The following is a 24925-nucleotide window of genomic DNA, read 5'->3' as shown; positions in this document are numbered from 1 at the left end:
CCTCCTAGATTTAGTAAATGGTCATGGTTTAAACCATTAAATCGTCTTGAGGTTTCTGCGGACTCTTCACCGCAGTCAAGGTTGTTCTCTTTCTTTCCTTTTTTCCTCCCTCCACAGGCCTTAAGCAAAGAGCGTATTCACAAGAATAAAAGAAGGCAGAAGTCACATTCTGGAACAAAAATCAGTTTTTGTTCCGAAAAGGCTAGAAAATCTGTCCACTTTGTTCTGTCCAGCATCCTTCCACCTGCCAAATACTGTACGAGCCTCTGATAGGCTAAGAAAATCTGATCTCTAATCTCTTGCATCCACTCAAATATAGAATCTCCCCCCCCCCCTCTCTACAGCTTTACGTCTCATCTGACAGCCGTTTCAACACACTGGCCGAGCTGGTGCACCACCATTCCACCGTGGCCGACGGCCTCATCACGACACTGCACTACCCAGCGCCGAAGCGTAACAAGCCCACCATCTATGGAGTTTCTCCCAACTACGATAAGTGGGAGATGGAGCGCACTGACATTACCATGAAGCACAAACTAGGAGGGGGCCAGTATGGGGAAGTGTACGAAGGCGTTTGGAAGAAGTACAACCTCACCGTGGCAGTCAAGACGTTAAAGGTACGGAGACAGAGAAGATTAGCATCGACCTACTCATGTGGAAACATTTTGACAACTACTGGTGTTACATATTAACATTCCAAGCTATGGTTTTAATTTGGCTGAATAATGCTACCATCTGGTGTAGCACAGATGCAACTGCACCCAGCCATCCTTTGCTGTCCTCACTTTCTTTTTTCTTTCTTTCCATAAACTGTGTAGGAGGATACGATGGAGGTGGAGGAGTTTCTGAAGGAGGCTGCGGTTATGAAAGAGATCAAACACCCTAACCTGGTGCAGCTGTTAGGTATGTGACTAAAAACAACAATCATTGCTTTAATGTGGGGGTTTTACATAAACACTGTTTAAATGTAACACATGTACGCAAAATCTTCTGCTAGAAATGATGTATTTTGTTTTTAGTGGCTCCATAGTGTAGATGTGTACACGTGTTTGCCTAACAAGCCAGGAGGAGAAATGGTTCACTTTGGGGTTGCATCTGGAATAAAAACTGCACCCAAGAAAAGCTGTGAGATGATGATTTGTGTTGCGGGACTCGTGTTTTTGGCAGGCGTGTGCACACGGGAGCCCCCGTTCTACATCATCACAGAGTTCATGACCCACGGTAACCTGCTGGACTACCTGAGGGAGTGCAACAGAGAGGAGGTCAATGCTGTGGTGCTGCTACACATGGCCACACAGATCTCCTCTGCCATGGAATACCTGGAGAAAAAAAACTTTATACACAGGTGGGTTTGAAGGCCTAAAAAGCAAACTTGCTAACCTGTCCTGGGTTTATAAGACAGATGTTTTTTTATTGGTTTTTTTTTACCCATCTTCAGTTTTAAGCTGGAAGGGACAAAAAACACCTTTGACCTCATATCTCATTTTCTCTTATTTTTCTTTTTTTTCTCCCCTCTCCTTCCTGAGCAGTGCTCCTCTCACACTCTCATTGTATCACAGACAAGTCGATCTTGTAGCAAAGCTTGTTTGTTCTGGCACGTCCAGCCGTATCTTTTGGAAGCGATTATATGACTTATGACTTACATATTTGTGAAACTGGATTTTAATTTTTAAGCCTGACACGACTCAGCTTGCAATTGTAAATTTATTCTTTTTTTTTCTTTTCTTTTTTACCCCACAACTCATCTGTAGAAATATGGCACCTGAGAGGATTCTCTAACAAAACACACCGCTGTTCTGTTGTTTCTTTTCTTTTGGGTTCATATCAGCTTAATAAATTCTCATTTCTCATTTTCAAAGTCAGCATTTCTATACAGCTTCCCATTCATCACTTCCTCTCATAACTGCTTTTTCTTCTGTAGGGACTTGGCAGCCCGTAACTGTCTCGTTGGGGAGAACCACCTGGTGAAGGTTGCAGATTTTGGCCTGAGCAGGCTGATGATTGGAGATACCTACACGGCTCATGCCGGGGCCAAGTTCCCGATCAAGTGGACAGCTCCAGAGAGTCTGGCTTACAACAAGTTCTCGATTAAGTCTGATGTCTGGGGTGAGCTCCTGTCTTTTACTCTGCTGTTAAACAATGTGAAACAAATTTAATTTCCCTCATTCTAATTTGCACATATTCCTCACATGATCTCAATTCGTAGTCTTTGACTTTGTTCTTTTTTGATTTATTGTCTTGTTCAACTTGTTCCTGCAGCATTTGGTGTGCTGCTGTGGGAGATTGCCACATATGGCATGTCTCCTTACCCTGGCATCGACCTGTCCCAGGTCTATGAACTGTTAGAAAAAGACTATCGTATGGATCGACCAGAGGGCTGCCCCGAGAAGGTCTATGAGCTCATGATGGCCTGTGAGTACCACAACCCATCTTGTAAAAACATGATTAAAGGCACGCTTCTGTTTTGGAATAACTTTTTGTTTTCCTTTTCTTTTTGTCAGGTTGGAAGTGGAACCCTTCAGAACGTCCAACTTTTGCTGAAACCCACCAAGCCTTTGAGACCATGTTCCAGGAATCCAGCATCTCTGATGGTCAGTGTCCATTTCTTTTCTGTCTAAAACCTCTTCAGTTTGGGGCAAACTGTTCTGATACTCCTCAGGCTTGAGTGTGTTACATAGATATCCTGATGTAAACACACTCAAGCCTGTTGTTTGTTGCTAATATGTCCAAACCTTCTTGTATTTGTGATTTTAGAGGTGGAAAAGGAGTTGGGAAAGAAAGGAAAGAAGACATTAGGCTCCATCCAGCAGGCTCCGGAGCTGCCCACCAAGACCAGACCTCGCAAGAGCAACATAGACAGCCGAGATACAGAGAGCCCAGGTGACATGAACTTAAAGAGTATGCCTGGTGCCTTTATTGCTAGTTGTTAAATATACCTTCACACTTTATTTACATTACCCTGAAATAAGTAGTGCAGTATTTGATGCTCACATTCATAATCTTAATAATCGGTAAGAATTAAAGACCACAAAACGTTCTGTGGGTAAAATGAAACAATGTCTCACCACCAATTTCCCTTTGAAGTAAAGACGGTCTGAGCTTTTGACAACCTGCAAGATCAAGTTCTTACTGAATTGTTTGGCTGTAACCACATAATAAGGATTGTTCCCATCAAAGGATTTTTTCTCCAGCTGTGAGGACTTAATTATACATGATCTGCTGTCCTGCCCTTCTCTTTGCCCTGACATTGCTCTAAATATGTTTGGCAGACACACTGGTGGAGCTTGCTTTTACGCTTTCTTGAAAAAATTTTTTTTTTAGAAAAAAATACAAATAAAAATCTATAGTTGTTTGATTGCCTTTGCTGATAGTCCCCTGGTTCTTTTATGCTCTTCCACAGATCTGTTGGAAACGGAGGGGGCTGTGTCGTCACCCATGCTCCCCAGGAAAGAGCGCCCCCCCCTGGACAGCAACCTGAATGAGGACGATCGCTTGCTGCCCAAGGACAAGGACAAGACGCGTGGCTTTCTCAGCCTCATCAAGAAAAAGAAAAAGAGTGCGCCAACTCCTCCCACACGCAGCTCCTCTTTTAAAGGAGACTGCCTCTCTGACAGGAGGTGCGTTACTCAAGATCCTCGAGACAGTGACATCTTTAACAACGGGGCATCATTGGGCATTAATGACGCCATACATGGCCTCCACAGTACGAATAATAATGGAGCAGCAGGTATAACTAATGGGGCTCCTACCTACCCAGTACCTTCTTGCCCTAGAAAGAAGTTACCTCTTGTAGTGACTAGCCCAGGTGGAAAGGGAGCAACAACTCCACCTAGTGAGGAGGAACCCTTTTCTAACTCTAGGTTTTTCTGGTCCATGCCCACTGGCTCAGATGGCACAGAATGTAAGTCTGTCACACTGCCGCGAGATCTGAGCCATCGCCGCTTCGACACAGGCACCGTCGGGGGCAAGCCAGCTCTGCCACGAAAGCAGCAGAAAGGAGAGAACGCGCCACGGATGGGCACCCTGACTCCCCCACCACGCCTGAATACATCTCCAGATATTTCATCCACCTTCTTAGGCAGAGATAATGATCTCAGTCCTGGTTCCAGTCCCAAGGCTTTGACACCTAAGGTGGTGAAGAGACCCAGTGTGTCAGGGCCAGAAAGCTCCAAGACCAGCGCTCTGCATGCCGAGCTTCTGAAGCCCAATGTGTTCCCTCCTATGGGAGCAGCTGGAGAAGAATGCAGGGCTCGCAGAAACAAGCACACGGAGTTCTCCTCCAGCAGGGATCGAGTAAAAATACAGAAACCCAAGCCAGCCCCACCTCCACCACCCACTAATGCAAAAACGGGCAAGGTCTCCCGCAGCCCCACTCAAGAGCTCCCCTCCCCGACTGCTTCAGAAATCAAAGCTAAGTGCCTCCCTTCCATCTCAGATCCCCACCACACAGCCACTCCCAGTGACCAAGCCCGCTTACCCCTGAGTGAGGCCTCCAAGAAGCTGCCCTTGGGCTCCACCTCTAAACCTCAACCGTTAAAGACCTCCGCCTCTTCCACTTCAGTAACCAGCTCCCCCTCCAGCCAGAGCCTTGGAGGTTTGTCTTCTCCCCTCACCTCCCCCAACGATCCAAATTCACCTACTGCATTCACCCCTCTAGCGAAAACCCGATCCTCCCTCCGCAAGACTGCACCCCGCCAGGCCTCCGAGCGCACTCCAAACTCAGCCGTGACACGCGAAATGGTGCTGGAGGGCACCGAGCTGCTCCGCGCCGCCATTTCCCGCAACTCCGAGCAAACGGGTAGCCACAGCGCCGTGCTGGAGGCCGGCAAGAACCTGTCAAAGTACTGCGTGAGCTATGTTGACTCCATTCAGCAGATGAGGAACAAGTTTGCCTTTCGCGAGGCCATCAACAAGCTTGAGAGCAGCTTGCGAGAGCTTCAGATCTGCCCCAATGCCACGGGGGGCTCGAGTGCACAGCAGGACTTCAGCAAGCTGCTGTCCTCCGTCAAAGAGATCAGTGACATTGTTCAGAGGTAGCGCCTAGAATATGACACTATCAGACATAAAAATGATAACATTTTATGTTACACTACCCTTCCCCCCCCCCCTCTCCATGCATGTGGGCCAACTGTTACCCAGGCCCAGCTCATGCTGGAGAGCAGCAGAGGTGGAGGTTCACACATACTCTAGTATGTTCTGAAACACTTAAGCATGTGGTTACTCCGGACTGAATCAAAGAAAGCTTTATGTAGATGCCATCAGACAGTCTGTAACATTGAAAAGCCTTAACTATGAATAAACACTGTCATTTGGCCTTCACATGAGGCGAGGGGCCAAATCTTTCATCAACGTAACCTTTCATGGTTGATTTTTCTTTTTGAAATGATCATGTCTTATGTTTTTGGTTTCTTCCCTTTATCACTGACTCGAGTATTAAAAGAAAAGACCTGTGATAATTGTTTCCATCACTGTTAGTGTTTCATTTTTTTAAATCATTAATGCTGACAACAGTGAACAAAAACAAAAATGCTTAACCTCATCTTGTAGTTTGCCTTTGTAACACAAATGCCATTTTTAAATGTAAGCGTTAAGGAACTTTTCTCACAGTGTTTGTAAGACTCTGTGTTTTGTCCCACATGCCCCTACATTTTCTTGTTTTTTTTAATGCCATCAATGTCTGGTTGTGTGCTGAGTGATGGAATTGTGTCAGTGTTTTTGTATGAATGCTCTTCTGCAGTATTTGCAACCACGTGCCATAATGTTATAATGGGAGCGAGCAAATGAGGCAGGATGAGCCTCTAGCCTTCACAGTTCTGCTTTTCTGCACACTTGGGTAACAATTAGTGCCTTAAACACTTACCGGCAGAGCTGTTCTTACTCTTGACACTTTACAAGTGCAGAAACATGCTTTTATCAAGTGGTTGAGAATGGCTGTTTTTAGGCGTGTTTCTTGGATTTCCATGTCTGCCATACCAAAAAAAACCACAACCTTTGTTTCCAGTCTATACTGGGAGAGGGACCAGGGTTCTCAGTGGATCTGTTGATTTGCATTGTCCTTAGACTGGACTTCTTTTTACTAAACAAGTTTGATTCAACTTTCACTACATGTCATAAAAGCCATCAGTAGCAGACTGGCCCCGCAGCAGCACGCCGTCTGATCTGTTAGGAGGGGGTAACAGACTGAAACAGCGTTTCCGACTCTGACGGGCCTTCCTCGCATGTTCGAATGGTCTGAATGCTGTTTTGAGGCCTTTTCACCCCAGAGGAAAAAAAATCCTGGGGGAAACACTGGACTAAAATGTTTATGGAGCTATCACTTGCTGTGCTACAAAATGATGTGAGGTGACCAATACGGACTGAAAGAACTCGTCAGATTTCACTTTCACCACGTTCTTTCCTCACTTGCATCTCTCGCACAGTGTCAGTATTTGTGTTGTCGTGTCATCCCCGTGTGCCCCGTCTGACTGCGATGCCTGAGGACAAAAATCAACTGCTAGTTGCCTTGACTTCAACATGGTACTGTCAGTGTTGGCTTCTTTAAAAAAAAAAAAAGACGAAAAACTTCCTGTACCAACCATACCACTACTCGAATTTTGTGTCCAAGCCTCCTCGCCAATTTTGTACACAAACTTTCACTTGTAAATGTCGCCCCCCCCCCCCTTTCTCCCCTCTACCCTTGGTGCAATTTTCGTTGCAATAAAAAACAAAGCAGTTGTGCTACTTGAAATACATTTTGTGTACGGCTTATTTGGTCATTTTGGCTGTGAAGTGAAAGAAATGATCTTTCAGAAACCATTTGACTTTTCTCTCCCACCTAAAATGGTTAGAGTATGATAACATCTAGGTAGAGCTTTTTCTTCTCACTGCAAAATTTCAGACAGTGTCTTGTGCTAACACGATACCTCCAGCACAAACTGGAACGGTGTGATGCTCTTCGCTTGTAGTAGACAGGATATTAAAAGTGCTCTTCTCATTTGCCGCCACAGATTTTAAAAAAAAAAAAAAGGACACAGCAACAGGTTATGTATAATTTATTTTTTTCTGTCTAGAGTATTTTTTTCATTAAAATCAAAATGTCAACATTTTAAAATCATATACACGCAAGAGAACGCATTTAAATGTTAGCACAGCTCCTTAAAAATTTATACATATGTACGTTTCTTTTTGTACTTAGACAAAAGCAGGAAGTGGTCACTCAAACTGCAGAACAGGTGGGGGACACAGGAAAAAAAAAATAAAATAAAAGGAAGACCCGGCCGGCCCACTTCCCACGATAACAAAGCAATCCCCCACTCCCCAAAAGAGTTAAGACAGCGATGCAGCCCCTCCCATACAGAGGAGCGACGAAGGGGTGGAAAAAGAAAACAGAATATAAACAGAGTGCCCCACTCTCCGCTCCGTTACAGATATAAGAATCAAGGCAGACAAATAGTTTGCGCATCATCTCAATCCGCTTCCTCACCCCTCAACCACTCGGCAGGTTCAGTAGTGTGCAGACGGGGTGATGGGGGAGGGTGTCTAGTTATCTGTCCTTTACATACATTTATTAATAGAAACTATGTTACAGAATTTTTCCCAAGCATGAATTACAGGCAACCCACTAGCACACCAACTGTACAGAAATTGGCAGAGCGACCAAATAAATTTCTAAATTCAAAGTACAGTAGCGAGGTCATCACCAGTAGTTAAGAAGCAATATATACAGCTGTCCAATCGGGGAAACACTATGGTACAAATATTCGTACTTGAAAAAGGAGACAGATTTCTTTTCTTTTGTCATGTTTCGGGGGGCACACTGCTTGGTGTCGCTTTATAGGAGGCAGAAGAAATGGGCTCTTTAGTGCGGCTTTGTTGATTATACAGGAGGGACGAGTATATTTTTCCACTTAAACAGTCGGGACTTTGCTCCTAATACTTGGCCATTTAAGATACTGTGACCGTGCCGACTACCTCAAGTACTTCAGTTATTTGTTTCAGTAAAATGTGACAATGAATCTAAAAGAGCTGATTTATTGAATCGAATTGAATTCAGAGAGCAGTGTGAAGAGCAAGTGCAGCAAAACAAAGATTCCAGAGTAATAACATTAATAATAAGGCAACAAACAATGACAAAGAAAATGCTGGTAAAGACAATCTTGTTATACGTGACGTGAGGGAGAGTTTGGGTGTGAAATGGGAGATAAAGAAGAAGAGCTGGTGCAAAATAAAAAAAATCTTTGTGTGACAAAAACAAACAAAAAAGTCACAGGGTGGCTGTTGTTGTTAAAGTGTCATTTTAGCTCAGTCTATACAAACACAGACAAGCTGGAAAACACCCAATATTCCATGTAATAACTCAGTGGAGAGGCCCGGGGAATAATCCACAAAGAATTTCTGGGTAATTCCTAGTTTTCTAGACCCCCCCCCCCCTCCTTCTTTCTGAGAATATCAGCATTGCCACATCTGGCAAAGGACTGTGCCAAAGCAGAGAAAGCAGAATTTAAAAGACACAGGCAGGTTTGAATCGAGACCGCTGGAAAAAGCTCCCTCAACTACACATTCCTGGACACGTGCTTAAGAGCGTCTACCCGTGTGGCTGCTTGATACATGACTTCATCACCATTGCATTCTGCTCCCAAGCAAATAAGCACGAGTGAGATATCACATTTGCGTGTGCTGATAAAATACAGGAAATGTAACCCATGCAGGGGAGGCGGACTCTGGGAATATAATTTAGTTCCAACTGATTGGTGGTGGATGAAACTTAACGCAGTGTTTACATTTCGCATATAGCTATAAAATCCAACATAAAAAAAACAGTCTTGCTTTATCATTATCATATGAACATTACATCTATCTAAAGTGTCAGTGACCTGTGTAATGTGTGGTGGATTCTATGATACTATGATGGAGGGAACTAGGCTGAATGGTGTGAGAGGTTTGTGGGGGGGTGGAAGAAGAAGAGTTATCGGATGACAATACACTGATCGAGATTAAAGAGGAGGAGGAAGAGGAGGAGGAGAAGGGGGAGATGTAGTCCACAAAGCCCAGCTCAGCCTGGCCCAAGTCGATATTCACCCCCCTCTGTTCCTTCCCTCCGCAGCCCTGCTCTCACGCAGCACCTGGTGCAGTGGGATGGGGTGTGAATGCACGGAGGTGGTGGATGGAATGGAGGGGATTGGCAGGACAGGAATGGGGGTGGGGGGTGGGACAGACAGACAGTGGGAGAAATGGGGCAAAGGGGCTTTTTGCTTGGTCATTAGCAGCCGCAGCCTTCCCTCTGGGGCTGTGGTTCGTTTGTTATCCGGCCGCCCTGAGGGGCCGAGGGCTTATGCTGAACCCCCGACTCGGCAGCATTCAGGTCCAGGCTGCCATCTTGGATATTCTGGTAGATCTTCTTAGCAGCTTCCAGGAAGGCGTCCTCAACGTTTTCACCTCTGAACAGACAGGGCATACACACAAATGTGAGCTACACAGAAGACGGCTGATCGGATCTTGTTCTGCAGGAACTGGAAAGCTGAAGTTGTGCAGACTTACGTTTTTGCGCTGGCTTCCAAGAACAACAAACCTGTTCAACATAAAACAGACACAATGACTGAGTCACTAAAACACAGCGCCAAGTGTGCATACCTCAAATACCAAGTCATCATTCACCCCCTCTTTTAATTAATATTGCTCCATTTCTCCTAGAATTTACTGTCCCACCAAAGTAAACTGAAAGATGTTAATCTTGGCTTTTTCCACCTTAACCTCCCAGCATGCACCGGTTGACGTCTCGCTCACCGTTCTCCTCAGCAAACTGCTTCGCTTCCTCATACGTAACATCCCTCTGGGCCTCCAAGTCGGCTTTATTTCCTATGAGAATGATCACCTAATGATAAACACAAGGGAAGAGAGTGTGAGACGATCCCCTGGACACTTTGTCTGGGAGAAATTTGCTGTCTAATCCTTTGAGAGATAATAAAGCCAAGGGCAATCCAGGAAGACTCCACTACGTTGCTGAGCTAATTTTAAGATATTGATTGAGAGAACGTGTGCTCAACAGGATCCTTAGCAACTGCGATGTAATTAGAGATTTACTGAACTTCTTTCTAAAAGAGTGACAAAATGACTAAACCAAAACTGCTGTACACCACCTTTTACATGCCAATTTCTTTTGCTTTTACTGCAGAATTGTTCAGCACTAGGGCTAATACCGGCAATATTAGGCAATGATAAGAAAATGAAATATCGCGATAGAATATGGCTAAAATGCGCATGCGCAGTGCCTTTGTTTTCATACACACGTGGGAGGGAAAAGCGGATCGTTGAATGAAACAGCTGAACCACAATTGGTTTTTAAAAATGCTGCAACTTCAGTGGTTATGAACTAGTTTGGGTTTCGTCCATCAGATACACACCAAAGCACAATTTTTGGTGGAGCATGCTAGCGGGCCGTCGTTATTACCGTGTTTTTCGGAAAACAAGGCACACTTAAAACCAATCCTTTGATTTTCTGAAAAATCGGCAGTGCCCCTTATAATCCGGTGCACCTTATGTATGAATTCTGGTTGTGCTTACTGACCTCGAACCAATTTTATGTACACGGCGCTCAACAATCTGTCAAAAAATGTTTTAGTACGACTTTCGTAAGCTACTAAGCCGCACCGCTTGATGGATTGTCGGAGCATTAAGGCTATCGTAGGCAGGAGCCTCGCCGAGTGATACGTACGGTGCTTCAACATAATATTACCGTACTGTGTGTGTATAACTTTAAGTGAAAATACATTGATGGGGTTTTTTTTGCACTAATAAAGTTGTGGAGTTGTAAAGTATTTTGTCTCGCGTCAATTATATCGTCTAAAACCAAGGCAGGCAGATGTTGGGAGTTGGGGCAGATGCTGTGACAACACCAACAGTGCCACCACTTTGTGCTAAAGTATTTAAAATTGGCAAACAGCAGTTCTATTTCACAGCTCAGCGTAGTTTTGGCTTTTGCTTTTGGAAGATGTACAGTCATCACTGCCCACAGTGCTATGTGCACTGAACACTCATTTGTGATTTGACGCTCTCCTCTCTGGTATGCATGCAAACAAGATCAGAAACCACCTGTCAGTGGAGTCAGATCTGCCCGTTTCACAACATTAACACAAGTTTAGAAGAATCCTCATCTTTACAGCTCAGATGAAACACATTTAACCTATTAGACTGATCAAAATTATTCTAATCTGTTATAAATATATTAAGGATAGCTGTATATACTGTTTAGGGACATGAAAACAAATTATTTGATTTCTTTCCCTCAACCTGAGGCACATTCTGTTTCATAGTAAAGGCCTCAGGTTTATCTCCAGTCTTTTTAGTGTTTAGAAGTGGGGTCACTTCCCAGGATACATCACCATGGTAACTTATGCTGAAGTTTATATTAGATAAGAGATCAACTTGTACAGAAATCAGCACCTGCTCACCAATCAGTCCTCTGAAAAAAAAAAATACATTATAATTCCTAGAAGATCCGGTGGATCTTTGTAAGAAAGTGAGTTTTTGGGTTGTTTTTTTCTTAGGGACCGTCTAAAGATTTTGTCTCTTTGTGACAAGCATCTAAATAAAAAAATAATAAAAAATGGATGGCTGCAAGCAATGTTACACATGCAAGAAACTCTTAATTTTTTTTTTTTTTTAAACATGTATTAGTATAGCAATATCACCCCTAACCCTTCAACTTGTTGATTGCATATAAAATTAATTATGAATAATAATTATTATTGATTTATAGGATTTTATTTCTTCTTTACTTGCCATCTTCTTTCACACTGGCTCTAAAAGAGCCTAGTCACACTGAATTTAATTATAAATACTGTCAGATGTTCCGATGAGTTAAAGATGGGGGATTACTCAAACGTATGTAACTAAAACATTTTGGGGGGCAATTTCCATGCTGGCTTTAAATAAGTTATGTAGCACACTGTCACTAACTGCAGTGCTGTATGGCACTTTAATACTCCTATTCATACTGTATTCTTTCACACACTGGCTGCAGAAGCTCTGCTCAGAACATTGAGCATCATGTGTTTAACTTCTTCAGATTTATCTAACATTACAGTTTGCTCTCTGTTAGTAAAATAATTCAGCTATGATACCAGTAAACCTCTGTGTTTGTGACTGATCACATGCTGCCAACATTGCCTCTATGTTTGTGTTCACAACTAAACTAGGTAAAAGTCTATGTTGACTTTAAGTTGATAACCACCTTTGTGTAAATGTTTAGCAGGATTAATAATATTGGTGTAGCTTGATGGATTCACTTCATAGTAAAAGTCCCAGATTTAACAACTTCAAAGTGTTCAGATTCTGTTAAAGTGGACTGTGCCAGAAAGAAACCAAAAACTTAATACTGTTCATATTAGCTTAGTAAAGTTTACTTGTACTCATCCACTGCTCATTTTAATGACAACACAGCTCCATACAAAGCCTGTGTATAGTTGTGACTGGATATACAGAAACATCCCTTTTTGCTTTCTGCCATCTAAAATGTGAACAGGAAGTGTCATGTTGCACAAACACACTTCCCTGATGGAACACAGACCTCTGAGAGTGAGAGCAGGAAGGTTTAGAGCTAATCATATTTACCAAGAAAAACCTATTTAAGAAATGGACGGGGCTGAGTGGCTCCAAAAAGACTAACAGGGGGGTGACAAAGGGATAAACAGCATAGCGACAACTTAAAGCAATTAAAAGAAGAGAAATCAATGCAGAAAGAGAGTGCAGAGACGAGGCTGTGGAGACACGTGTGCAGCTTAAGACAATCATTAATTTCAGTGCGTGTACTCACAGTATTGGGGTTGGTGAGGTTTCTGGCATCAGTCAGCCAGCTGCTGAGATGGTTGTACGTGCTTCTCCTGTTTGACATCAGAGGGACAGAGGTTACTATGACGACAAGCAAAGACATAACATCCTGCCATCTCTGAGGATGGATTTGAAAAGAGGCAGCAGCTGCCATATAATACAGGCAACAATAACCATGGAGGAAATCATCTGGGAGTTATGGATACATCTGGAAGTGATACTGCTTTCTCCAGATCATAAGTATAAACTTTATTTATATCAACAGCTTCCTGTGCCTGACGATGCAGCTACCAACTCCAATGCCACATTATCCAAGTTACAGCCTCATTTCCATTTTCCAATAAATGAACCAGTCCTCAAAATTTTATTTTGAGCCATCAAGTTAACAAATTCAGACGCTCTGAAGTCTGCTCACAAGATTTCAGGCAGGTTACGAGACAGACAATTCTGCATTGGTTTCTTGACCTCCAGAGACCCGAGCTCTTGTTCCTGGTACATTTTTAATTTCTCCTAGATAGTGGTTAACACATTTGTCTTGCATGCAAAAGATTTGGGCACAAATGTAGCCCAGCGGTGACAAGCTACTCCATGTGGATAAATAGGTGGGTTGCATCAGAAAGGGCATCCGGCGTAAATTTAGATATCTGTGCCAAATCAAATATGTGAATCCATCCACTAGTGGTGAGCCTTTGGGAAATAAGTGAGCAGCTCAGGGTAACTCAGTCAAAGTAACTCTTTTTGGCTGTGATTAGTTGGACTGATAAGTATATAAACTAAACTTTGCCTTCAAAAGGGAAGTGATCACTTTGTTACAGAGTAATTACAAAGAAAAACATGTCTTCATATGGTAAATGGACTGGTTCTGATATAGCAGTTTTTGACTGAGCACTCAGAGCACATTATACAACGCTCCTAATTCACCCATTTACACCTATTCATGTAATAATGAATGCATCCATCTAACCTGGATATTGCACACCAAAGGATATTTGCCTTGCAGCAGTGATCAAACCACCAATCTTCAGATTAGCAGATGACCTGCTCTACCTCCTGAGCTAGAGCCACCCCATGTAGGGACAATGAGTTTATTCAACAGCATAACACAGTGAACTGAACAGTGCTTAAAGTACTGAGCAGAAAAAAGGGGAAAGTGCAGGAAAGCTCAAATATAATGAGTCCCTATGAACACACAGGGTCTCTGGAGGTTAAAAGAAATAATTTGAATGTTACTTATCCAACACAACCTACTGTCTACACTGGTGTGGCCCATGTTAATAACAAATGTATACATAAAAACAGAAGAATGCAAATGAAAGCCACATCTTTTCATTAAAGGATATGGTTATAGTTAGGTGTATAGTCACAGAAACCATAGATGACAAAGAAAACACTGCGTTGGCACTCATTTAGCCCTAGAGGCCATACTGGAGGTGGTTGCAGTTTGGACAGACATTCCACATGTTCAGCTGTGTTTGCTTGGCATACCACTGATACCATCTAACAGTTTGGGTAAGAAGGTCAGTCGCATGCAGTAACACAAACTATTTGTATTTGTTCAGGAGTAGGTGTGCTGGGCTGAACGGTGCGGTTATCAAATGTTCATGCTTTCCTTTAACTTCCTCTTTCTGCACAATGCACTATATGGCTATTGTGTACACTAGGGCTGCACGATTTTGCATAAAATGAGAATCACGATTTTTTTTGCTTAGAATTGAGATCACGATTCTCTCACGCTTTTCTTTTCCAGTATAAATATTTATTGCGCTTATTAACTGCACATCAACTTCGTAACAGTTGAGACTAAACATAAAAACAATAAACATAAAAACAACAAATGTCTCACATTTTGTTGTTGCCGCAAAATGTACTGCTTGAAATTCCGTCTCCACCGTTGCTCGACGCTGCGTGTATAGAGCAGGTAGTGCAACAATAGAAAAATAGTTGCGGGATGGCACTGTGTAGCGTTTGTTTAGGGTGTTGATGATTTTCCTAAATCCCTCGTTTTGCACAGTGTTGATGGGAGCCATATCTTTGGTCAGGTGATAAGTGATAGCCTCCGTAATTTCTTTGTGCCTGCGGGAGTTCGACGTGTATAGGGAAGCGCTGTATAAGGATCCCGTTGTTGATGTTTGGGTGGTTGACCGGGACGGATTTTCTCCTGTCACTTTCTTGTCATCCCTGACGTGCTCTCCGTTGTTTTTTCCCTGCCAATTTTAGCAGCCAGCTCCTGTATTACGTGGTATAAGGCTCCGCTCTTGTCATTTGTTGAGCAGGAAGAGTGAGCACTTGTTTTCATGCAGATTACGTCCCGGATCAAAATGCGGTACAATCGTCGTCGTCTCTTGTTTTTTTTTTTGTTTTTTAAATCGTTGTCATTTGGAAATGAGATCGCACATAAGTATGAATTGAGATCGCGATTTTCTAATGATTAATCGTGCAGCTCTAGTGTACACTGTCAGTTTCTGTGTTAAGCGGTGACCATGACTGCATCAATACATAACAAGCACGCTCTACCTGGTGATGTCGTAGACCATAAGCGCCCCTGCGGCCCCGCGGTAGTAGGAGCGGGTGACGGCCCTGAAGCGCTCTTGTCCTGCTGTGTCCCAGATCTGGAGCTTGATCTTCTGCCCACTTACTTCGATTATCCTCGTACCAAACTCCACGCCAATAGTATGAGGGCAGTCAGCCATGACTGGGGAGAATAAGTATGTCAATGAATTCTACTGTTGCCCTTACTAATGTTTTTGTATTTCAAGTCTTTCTTCTGTCATCCGTTTTGTGAACTTTAACAAAACACGTGCCTAGTTTGAACTTAAAATTACGTAGTAACAAACATTATTCAATATGTATAGGTCACACATAGCCAACTTGTTCCTACTGTACGGCAGCAGCAGTTGCATCAATAATTAATCGCAGTCTTTAAAGTCATCACTTTGTCTAAACTGCAAACACTCTTGATGTATCAATTTGTTTGAAACTGCCACTGAAACCCTCTTCTACATCACTCCAGTGTGTGTATGCATGTGTGCACTGGTGTATGGGTGCAGGCAGGATGCGATTGTGGACAAGTGAATGAGTAACACAGCATCTGGCTTGTTAATAGTAGCACTAAACAACTGAGCTGAATGGTAATGGGAGGCTGCAGCTGGCTCATACACAGAAGAAGAGACTCTCACTGTTGAGCTCACACTCCACATCTATGCTGCTGACTTCCGCTGGTGTATAAAAGAAATCCAAAGAGATTTAGCCACTCCAGTTAAACCTGGCAAATCTCACATGCACTGGGGCACACGCAGAGATGAAAAGGAGTCAAAAGAAGAAAAAAAAAAAAAAAAGCAGGGCAGCACTTACATTTCTTTTCTGTGAACTGGTGAAGCAAACATGACTTCCCTACCCCCATGTCCCCTGTGGAGAGAAACTCAGGTCAACCAAGGAAATAACAGAAGAACAACAGTTCTCTATTCAAGCCTGAAGTGTTGCCCCCATGCATGATGCAGCAGACCCTCAGTGACAGTCAGCAACTACACTTAAAATTTCATGTGGACTTAATGAGAGAGACAGACGGGGATAGATGCACTTGAGTGTATGTGGTCCTGCAGATTTTGACAATAAATGTTTTTTATTGTCGAAAAACATTTTCTCACTAATGGTACATCTATATTATGCTTTGATTAAGTCTGAAGTACTTTTGCACTTCAAAATACCCCCAATAAATTTGCTGTGAACAATATCATACACCTAAGTCATATAAAACTTACTAAAAATACTTCTTAATTTCCAGCTGCGCGTCATGTAGCTGGAGTTGAGTGTTTTAACCGATGCATGAAACTATACATTTTTAGACATAAGTTGTAACAGCCGCCGTTTTCTTTGTGAGTATTTATTACACAGCGTGTAAGCCTGTTCTAACGTTTGCGTCTAAGGTTTATTTTTTAGCACCTGACGGCTCTTTTTTTACTTCTCATCCGTAAATAATCTGCTCTTTCACGTGATTCAGTTTATTTTGAAAAGTCTCAACAGGATCTTGAGCTTTATTGTGAAAGGTGTATGTGGAACATAAACAAGCGGACACGCAATGCTGTTACCGTCGTTATTGCTAACCACAACGCATAAAAACAGGCGCTTGTCCATCCGTAGTGTGGTTATATAAAATACAAGAGAAAGAGAGAACTTTAAGAAATTAATATAGCCACTACAGTGACCATCAAAACGATGAAAAATATTGACGTAAACAGTTTCTTTTGCGACACCACAAAACAAACGATAGCGTAAAATGAAACGATAGATGTTTTTATATCGTCATCCGATATATATCGTTATATCGAACAGCCCTATGCCAGAACACCCCCTTGTTAGAAGTACTCAGTTATGTTACCTTCAAAAATGGACTAATATGACATACGCTGGACCCACTCAAAGCCACCATGTAATGGAAGTACAATAAATGTGCAGTTTGTGAGAAGTGCCATCAATATTAGTCACTAGAGAGCCTCCAAACTGCTGGCAATTGGTACTGATCACTTACCGATAATGATGTATTTGAAAATGTAGGAGTAGTTGTACGGTGCGGTGGCCATTGTGGCTCTGAAAGAGGAAAAACAGAAGAACAGTTTAGCCACTTAAACCTTTAACAGAGAAAAGCAACTTTTCCTTAAGAGGGGTCAATACATGTAGATTATAATCATTTGACTTTTACAGTCAGTTTCCCTGAACACTTCCACTAATCTTCCACTCAGATCAGCAAGAGGTTTACTAATCTGGTAAGGTTTTGACTCCATATAAATAAACTGCACATGATGCAATGAATAAGAAAAGACAAAGACAATTAAGCATGGACAGCTCTTTCTCACACCTTCTGCACTTTATGCAAAAACAACACGATGTGTGGATATAAATAAAACAACAAGTCCTGTAGTAACAGTAATGGAGCCGCTTACTGTTTAATGACTGTGTTACAGGTGTGATTACTGATCTCCAGTAAAAGCTGTACAAATTCCAGCGAGTAGTTACAGGATTAGCATAGTCCTGAAGTGAAGGTTCAGACAGCTGAGAAGGCTGATTACATTCATGACCAAAAGGACTAACTACACAAAAGCTTCAAGAACACAAATAAATTTAACTCATCAGCAATTGAACATGGATTTTTTTTTCAATGTTGTTTTTTGTTTCTAATATGAAGGGAAAAACCTGCCAAACACAATTTTGGCGCCAAGCATAAAAGTAAATTTACCAGAACTGTGATTTACATTAAATTGGTTTAGGTTCATTCAAAATACTTTAAATAATAAATGCTATAAATAATGCTTTGAATAAATTGTGTTTATCAAATGGACAAACATAACATGAAAATCCCTATACTTTAATTGTACATAAAGCAACCAGAGGGTACATTTCCATGCATGAACTATCCAACAATACTTTTTACTAGATGGAGGGATATTAAACTAGCAGGTGATATGATTCAAATACTTTGCAAAAGTCTTGTACCACTGCTCATTTCCTTTATATTAACTTTTCAAGGAAGTTTCCAGTGTTATTTTTTTTTATTTTTTTTAAGTAGTGTTAAGCAGTAGTTCTGCAGGCTTTCTGAAGGTCTTTTAAAGTTTTTCTTTGGACACTTGCTGCCGAGGCCTGGTCATGTTTGAGGCTTCATTATAGCCAGTGGTGCTGGTGATCTTGCCCAAATTGACAGAATTATGAATGCAGAAAAGTACTGTCACATTTAAAAAATAAATAAATAAATAAATAAATAATACGGTCTGCGCCAGTCTACAACACCCTTACTACAGAAAATCACAAATATACTTCAGAGTACTCATATCTACGACAACCTTTGAAGGGTGAGACCAGAGAGGTGATGGATCTTTTTTTAACAGTGTTAGAGCTTTTCAGTTATTAGAAAGACTTTCAAGAAGGAATCCCATTACCTTCCTGTCTCAATCTCACTTCTGAGAAGGCTCTTTCAGACTTTCACTCCTTTCCATTAATCTGACAACATCACACACGCACACACCTCTTAGCAGAAATGATGCAGAGAACTAAAGGTGTGGTCGTTTGATTCCACAGTTGCTGCTGACAGTGCTCATTTCCAACAGCGCAAAAGACCTGCTGCATGGGAGGCATAGCACTGAAGCAACTGCGGATGCTTCAGTGTTCACAATCAAACCAGAATTACAACAATTATATTACAACTAGGTCCATTAATAGGCATTGTTAGGATCTATAAATACCAAATACTGATAACAGTAATTACCGCTTATCAACACTACTCACCATATTGTGGTAAAATAAAGAAATACCAGCAGCTGGCTTACCAGTGATTTTTAAAATCTTAATTACTAGTAAGTAAAGTAGTAAGAAGGTATGAGGGTGTCAGTCTGTAATTATTATTTTTTTTTAAACAATCAATTTTGGTATAAAATTCCTTTAACACTAAGGCTAGGCAAGAAAAGAGAAAAAACCAACAACCTTGCCACGCTATTTTTTTTTTTTCTTTTCACCAGATTATATTCATGATTATTGATATCAACCCCAATATAAATGAAATCACTGTTTTTCAAGCTTAATTTTAATTAATTTAGATGTAAACACTTTTTTTGTCAAAACTTCAACAAATTCACTGTAGAATGTTATACGGGTGTCTGCGTTTATGAATAATATTAAAACAAACAAAAAAGGCACGAGAGTATAGTACTGCCTCTGAGGGGCAGCAAGACTCGTACATGGATCAGATGTGCGACTTGACCACAAATGTGATGTGGTCACCAAGCTGTGTCTCTACGCTCTGTGTGTGGTTGGCAAAGCGAGAACTGTTTATGCCCAGGGAGTTGGTGACAAGGGTCAATTACTTGAATCAGTTGGTTACATCTGAAAATTTCAACTGTGCTTACTGGCATCATGACTTTTACAACACAGGTTGGTTGTTGCATCAGTGATGTCTGCGTTACTCTGTATTTTGTCGTAAGGCGTGGTATAGGAGAAAGTTCTGGGACTGTCGTCTTGTGCTGTGCAGGTAAATGGTCAACTGTGCACGTGGCAAAACGATACTTGCCTTTGTAAAAACATGTTTTTGACACATTTTCCAGTGTATGCTACTTTTCTTTCTTGTCAAACTTTAAAAAGCCAAAAATAAATAGCCAACCTCCACACCACTGAACTCTTTGGACCCTCAAATATACATCCTATCCTATATCATATCCTCATCTTTTGGGCCTTGGGCCAAGTCTGTCAGGTTGTTATGTTCTATAACGCTATTACTCAAGTTTGAACATTTTGTGTTGTCATTTTGTCTCATCTCATTTACAAACCTAATGTACTGTTGTGTACTTCTCATATGCTATTTGCATGAACCTAACGTGATGCGGCTGTTCCAACCACACAACTGGCTCAGCGCAGTGATATTCTCATTCTCACCTTTCGTGTTATCTGTCAAAACATGGATGGAATGAATTCTATACTGATCTCGTATTTCTATGAAGGAAAATTATTTTGTGATAGTTACCTTAATTACTGCTGCACAGTATTAAATCGAGATGCTGCTGTACACGATTGACTGCTGTAGGAGTAGTAAATAATTCAGACTTAATCAAAAGAATAATCATTCAGCAGACAAATGATTTCTCTGTAACTTGCAAAGATAATCTGCCTTAAACCAGTGTCATTCTCACATGAAGTTCAAAGGAAACTATACTGCAGTCAGAGCAGTTCCTAGAAACCGAAATCACAGTGCCCGAGCACAACACAATGCTGGTTTTACGCACGTACTTCTACATCTGCAGATTGGTGACCAAATTTGATTGGTCAGCTTAATTTAAACTCAATCGTTAGAAATGCATGTAGCAAGAGAAAAAGTGGAAATAGAAAAAGCAAATAAATGGAAAAATACAGACAGCAAAAGAAGAAAAAAGTGCAAGAAACAGAATTAAAAAAATTGAGTACATGGTTGAAATAAAGACATAAGACGCTGCAGGCTACTTAACTGAGGTTGAATCAGATAAAGATATCAATTAAACTTTAGCTTTTATAACAGTAAAAACAATGTTGGGTCACAAACCCTCATGTTTACACATACTCATATTGACTCGAGCTTTGACTGAGGAAAAAAACTAGAAATGTGACAACTGAAAACAAGACAGAAATATAGGTGTACAAAGACAAATTAAAACTAGACAACTAACAATGTAGTAGTTGTATTTTTCTTAATTAATAAGAGCAAAAGTTCCTGAGTGTTATATTTTCAAGAGATGTAAACAACTCTTAGCGCTAGCAGTGCCTTTGTGACTGTGTTTCTGTGGGTGGTCCAAGAAAAGATTTGGCACAGTCTTCTGCAACTTGACCTGTGCTTTAGTGTTTAATCACACCACCAACAAGCAGCTAACTACAGCAAAAAAAATAATATATATAAAAAAAATGTATGCATAAACTTCCTATTTATAAATGCCCGTATTCTATCCAGGTACCAGACTTGGGGTTGCTCCTTAGAAGTAATAAATTACACAGTACCTTTTCATTCGCTCACTATTCACATAAGTGAAGAACCTTTGTAATGAAATTAACAATATAACTGTAACTGTAAAGTGATTACTGAATTTAGTACAATAACACATTATGTTACTACATTACCAAAAACGTAATCTGTAATCACTGGTGGATACCTACATTATTTCTACATTGTGGTGCATTATCAAGTCTGAAATCATCGTGAAAAATCACAAACACAGTAGACACAATGTATGTTTACATTTCATTAATCCCTACAGTGTGATTCATGTGGGTAAAGACAAAACATAACATTGCACTTATGCTCCACACCATGATTTAGTATAAGACCTTGAAGCTGTCACACCTCACTACCATCCTTTTAACTCCCAACATATTGTTTCACACACTCTTTTTCTAGGCTCTCTGCTGTCACATGACCCTCATGTGGTCTCTCTAGCTCCAAAGTGATGGCCTGTTGATTTTGCACAATCCCCGGAAAGAGCAAAAGTAAAATGTGACTTGGCTGTGACATTCGACTTCATTTTACACCCTTTTTTCCTCCCACCGCTACACATGGCATAGAAATAAACCCCATGAGTATCAGTCAAGGAGAAGGCGAGTCAAGACCATGTGACCAGACTGCAGCCTCAGCACTTCTCCTTTCCTGAAGCTTTCTCTAGAGAAACAGGGACACTGCCTTTCTTCCTCTCAACAGACATTCCTCATAGAGGCAAAGAGATGATGTGATTTCAGGAAATCATGACACATATAGTCACACTGTCTCCGTGATGTTCAGACCCACCACTCAAATCACGTGACTAAAAAGAACGTGATACCCCATAGCTATTATATACACTCTTGAAGGACGCTACCGCGATACGAAAATGAGTGACGTGTTTACATGCTTACAGTAAAACAAAAAACTAAATATTAAGTAACGCGGTAATAATTTAAGATAATGTCCACTAACACACAGTGCACTAACACCAGAAACAGAAATGATGCAGCACTTTAAATGTCGACGAAGGCAAAGCTATCCAAATTTCGACCATACAAAAGTTACCATCGTTAACTCAATGACCAATTTTATTTATTTATTTTAAATCGTGTATGCCTGATCTTTGGAAAAAGGACACCCAAATAAGAAGCTAATACACTACCGGCTAAGGGATTAGCATTGCAGTACAGGAAAAAAAATCGCTTTGTTACAGTTATTCCTACACAAAAACAAGGAATTAGACGGGCCAGTCAAATCCATCGTCAAACCCGACTTGGATATCGGAGGTTGACCCTTCAATATGGAACCCTAACGAAATGCCTGTTTCTTACCGACGGCGACTAGCTTAACGTTAGCTTGACAACCGGCAAAAATGACAGCGTCGCTATGACTAAATCTCTGAGATTAGATTCCATGCGTGAAAAAAAGAGTGCTGCTACGAAGCGGAAATGGATATAAAACCTGATACTGACTTGAACAGACATTTAGATGGCAAATTCAGATAAATATACGGCCTTAAATTGGATGTTTTGACAAACAAGTTTGCGTTAGCTAGTCACTTGCTAGCTGACAGAGACGGATAACAACAAATCCCATAAATCAAAGCACATAAGCCACCTGCCCTCATCGCCACACAAACAGCTGATTTAAATGCATTATTGAGTAAAAACAGGTTCAGAAACGCAACCTGGCCTGAGCCCAATTTCATGAAAAATGCCTCAATACACTAAACTAACGAAAGCTAGCGACAGTTTTAGCAGGCTAGTTTGTCAGCTAATGGCAAACACGTAACGCGTTATCCTGTTATTTCAAGAAAACCAAGCCCTTTGTCGTAAACAGTAGCATTTTTTCCATAACCGTTTAATATGTGATGCCTCACAATATTGGACTTAGAACCCAACCTTGCATTAGTCATCTGTTAGCTACCATCGTTAGCTTTCCACCTAGCTGACTCCTGGAAAACACAAGAAAGCTTAACACTTCCAAGGGTTTCTTCGTTTAAATATCAGTTTCTCTACATTTATTACACATTACACGGGCGTCTATGAGTGCAATCAAATACCCCCCTTCTTCTGTCCTTACCAGATATTAAGTCTTTTGCGCTTTGAGCTGTTCACAGGAGGTATGCAGGTTATCCTGGCTCAAGTATGATCTGTCTATCCAAGATGGCTGCTCACGGCACAGGGTTTCCTCCGCTCTATACAATGGGCTTCTGGGACAAAGAGCCTCGTATGCGGCGATTTGCAACTTATGCACTGCCTCCTCGAAGGTAATCACCTTCACAGGTGTATTCTTGCAAAGGTTACTACTCTCGTAAACTGCTTAACAGGGAGCAATCGTCATGTCACACTATGAAATAATCACTTTGGTGAAATCATGAGCCACTATAAGAGGGAAAGTTCAAAATTTTAGCAAGCTTCATCTGCCACCTGAGAGGTTTAGGCTTGTGGAGTACGCTCAAATGCATCTGGTCAGCAGATGTTAAAAGAGTTACAACAGCACCATCAGCACACAGCAACACAAAACAATACTAGAACTCCATCGAGGGGCATCGCTAAGATCTTGAAACACTGTGGACTTAGCCCAACCATGAAATCATTTGATTTTCACTGGAAACAGTGGCTTAAATATATTCTTACAATATGATTACTATATATTTTATAGTAAAGTTAATATAAAATGTCAGACACTGTGCTTCACCCTTATAACAATTGGCAATGTTACCAGCGAATGGCCTCCAAAACCCTAAAACTGCACAACACAGGCCTTCACATCCTTTCACAGCAGAGTTTGCAAGCCTATCCAAATCTATCTATTTAGACATATAACACTGGCCTCAAAAATGTACCATAAGTAGGGGCTCTAAAAATACATAATTTTGATAGATGCACAAAAAATAGAAGAGTAAAATAAATTAAAAATTGGATAAGAAAATAATTCAGCAAGATGCATGTTTTTCTTCTTTCATGTGATCTTTGCTCTGATTTTTTTTGTTTTGTAGATGACAGTTTGTGTCAAATAAAACATGTGCTATAATTATATATTATCACAATATATGTAAACATATAACTCTCCTACCTGAGCATCCTTCAGTTTTTTTAAGACAGTTGTCAATATACTAGGTGAACTGTTTTGTTGTTTGCGCTGGGTATGGTAAATGGACAGGTTCTTAAGCACGTCATACAACATGCCTAATTCACTCATTCATTCAAGCACTTTTTTTGCTATGCGTAAGTGCTTCTGTCTAACATTCTGACACATTCACACTCTGATGGATGCATCAGAGAGCAAGTTGTGGTTTGTCTCTTGCCCAAGGATATTTGGCATGCAGACTGGAGGGATCAAACCACCAAACTTCCCATTAGTAAATGACCTGCTCTACCTCCTTTTTTGCTCTTTTAATTTTTGCTCTGATTATTCTGATCAGCACAATGGTGCAGTGGATGGCACTGTGGCATCACAGCAAGAAGGTCCTGCGTTTGAATCCAGCAGCTGACTTGGGCCTTGTGAGGAGTTTGCATGTTCTCACCTTGCTTCCGTGGGTTCTCTTTGGGTACGTCGACTTCCTCCCACAGTCCAAAGACAGGGTGAATGTAACAAGTAGAAGAAAATGATTTGACGCAAGTTCAGACTATATACACA

The 24925-nt window shown here is 41.3% G+C and overlaps 2 protein-coding genes across 5 annotated transcripts in view; one reads left to right on the top strand and one right to left on the bottom strand.

Moving 5' to 3' along the window:
- The window catches only part of abl1 (c-abl oncogene 1, non-receptor tyrosine kinase), a 33886-nt gene extending 27155 nt beyond the window's left edge, over positions 1–6731 (top strand). For all 4 annotated transcript variants that reach the window (XM_026173792.1, XM_026173791.1, XM_026173793.1 and 1 more), the window contains 8 exons: positions 345–617; positions 819–903; positions 1168–1345; positions 1922–2106; positions 2260–2412; positions 2502–2591; positions 2755–2880; positions 3401–6731. In XM_026173792.1, the coding sequence (XP_026029577.1) occupies positions 345–617; positions 819–903; positions 1168–1345; positions 1922–2106; positions 2260–2412; positions 2502–2591; positions 2755–2880; positions 3401–5037 (2727 nt within the window). In that variant the 3' untranslated portion in view covers positions 5038–6731. The remainder of the gene's footprint in view (positions 1–344; positions 618–818; positions 904–1167; positions 1346–1921; positions 2107–2259; positions 2413–2501; positions 2592–2754; positions 2881–3400) is intronic.
- An 850-nt stretch (positions 6732–7581) lies between these two features.
- Positions 7582–23525, bottom strand: rab14l (RAB14, member RAS oncogene family, like). Its single transcript, XM_026173790.1, has 8 exons — positions 23366–23525; positions 17330–17388; positions 16156–16209; positions 15319–15496; positions 12791–12857; positions 9763–9850; positions 9517–9547; positions 7582–9416 (listed from the first exon to the last, which is right to left on the bottom strand). The coding sequence occupies exons 2-8, from the start codon at positions 17379–17381 to the stop codon at positions 9239–9241; spliced, it is 648 nt and encodes a 215-aa protein (XP_026029575.1). The 5' UTR covers positions 17382–17388; positions 23366–23525; the 3' UTR covers positions 7582–9238.
- Between the last annotated feature and the right edge of the window lie 1400 nt (positions 23526–24925).

This window comes from Astatotilapia calliptera, chromosome 7, assembly GCF_900246225.1.
Source record: "Astatotilapia calliptera chromosome 7, fAstCal1.2, whole genome shotgun sequence".
In the NCBI taxonomy this organism is placed as follows: Eukaryota; Metazoa; Chordata; class Actinopteri; order Cichliformes; family Cichlidae; genus Astatotilapia; species Astatotilapia calliptera.
The sequence above is the reverse complement of the archived record's forward strand: the minus strand, read 5'-3'. Positions and strand labels throughout refer to the sequence as shown.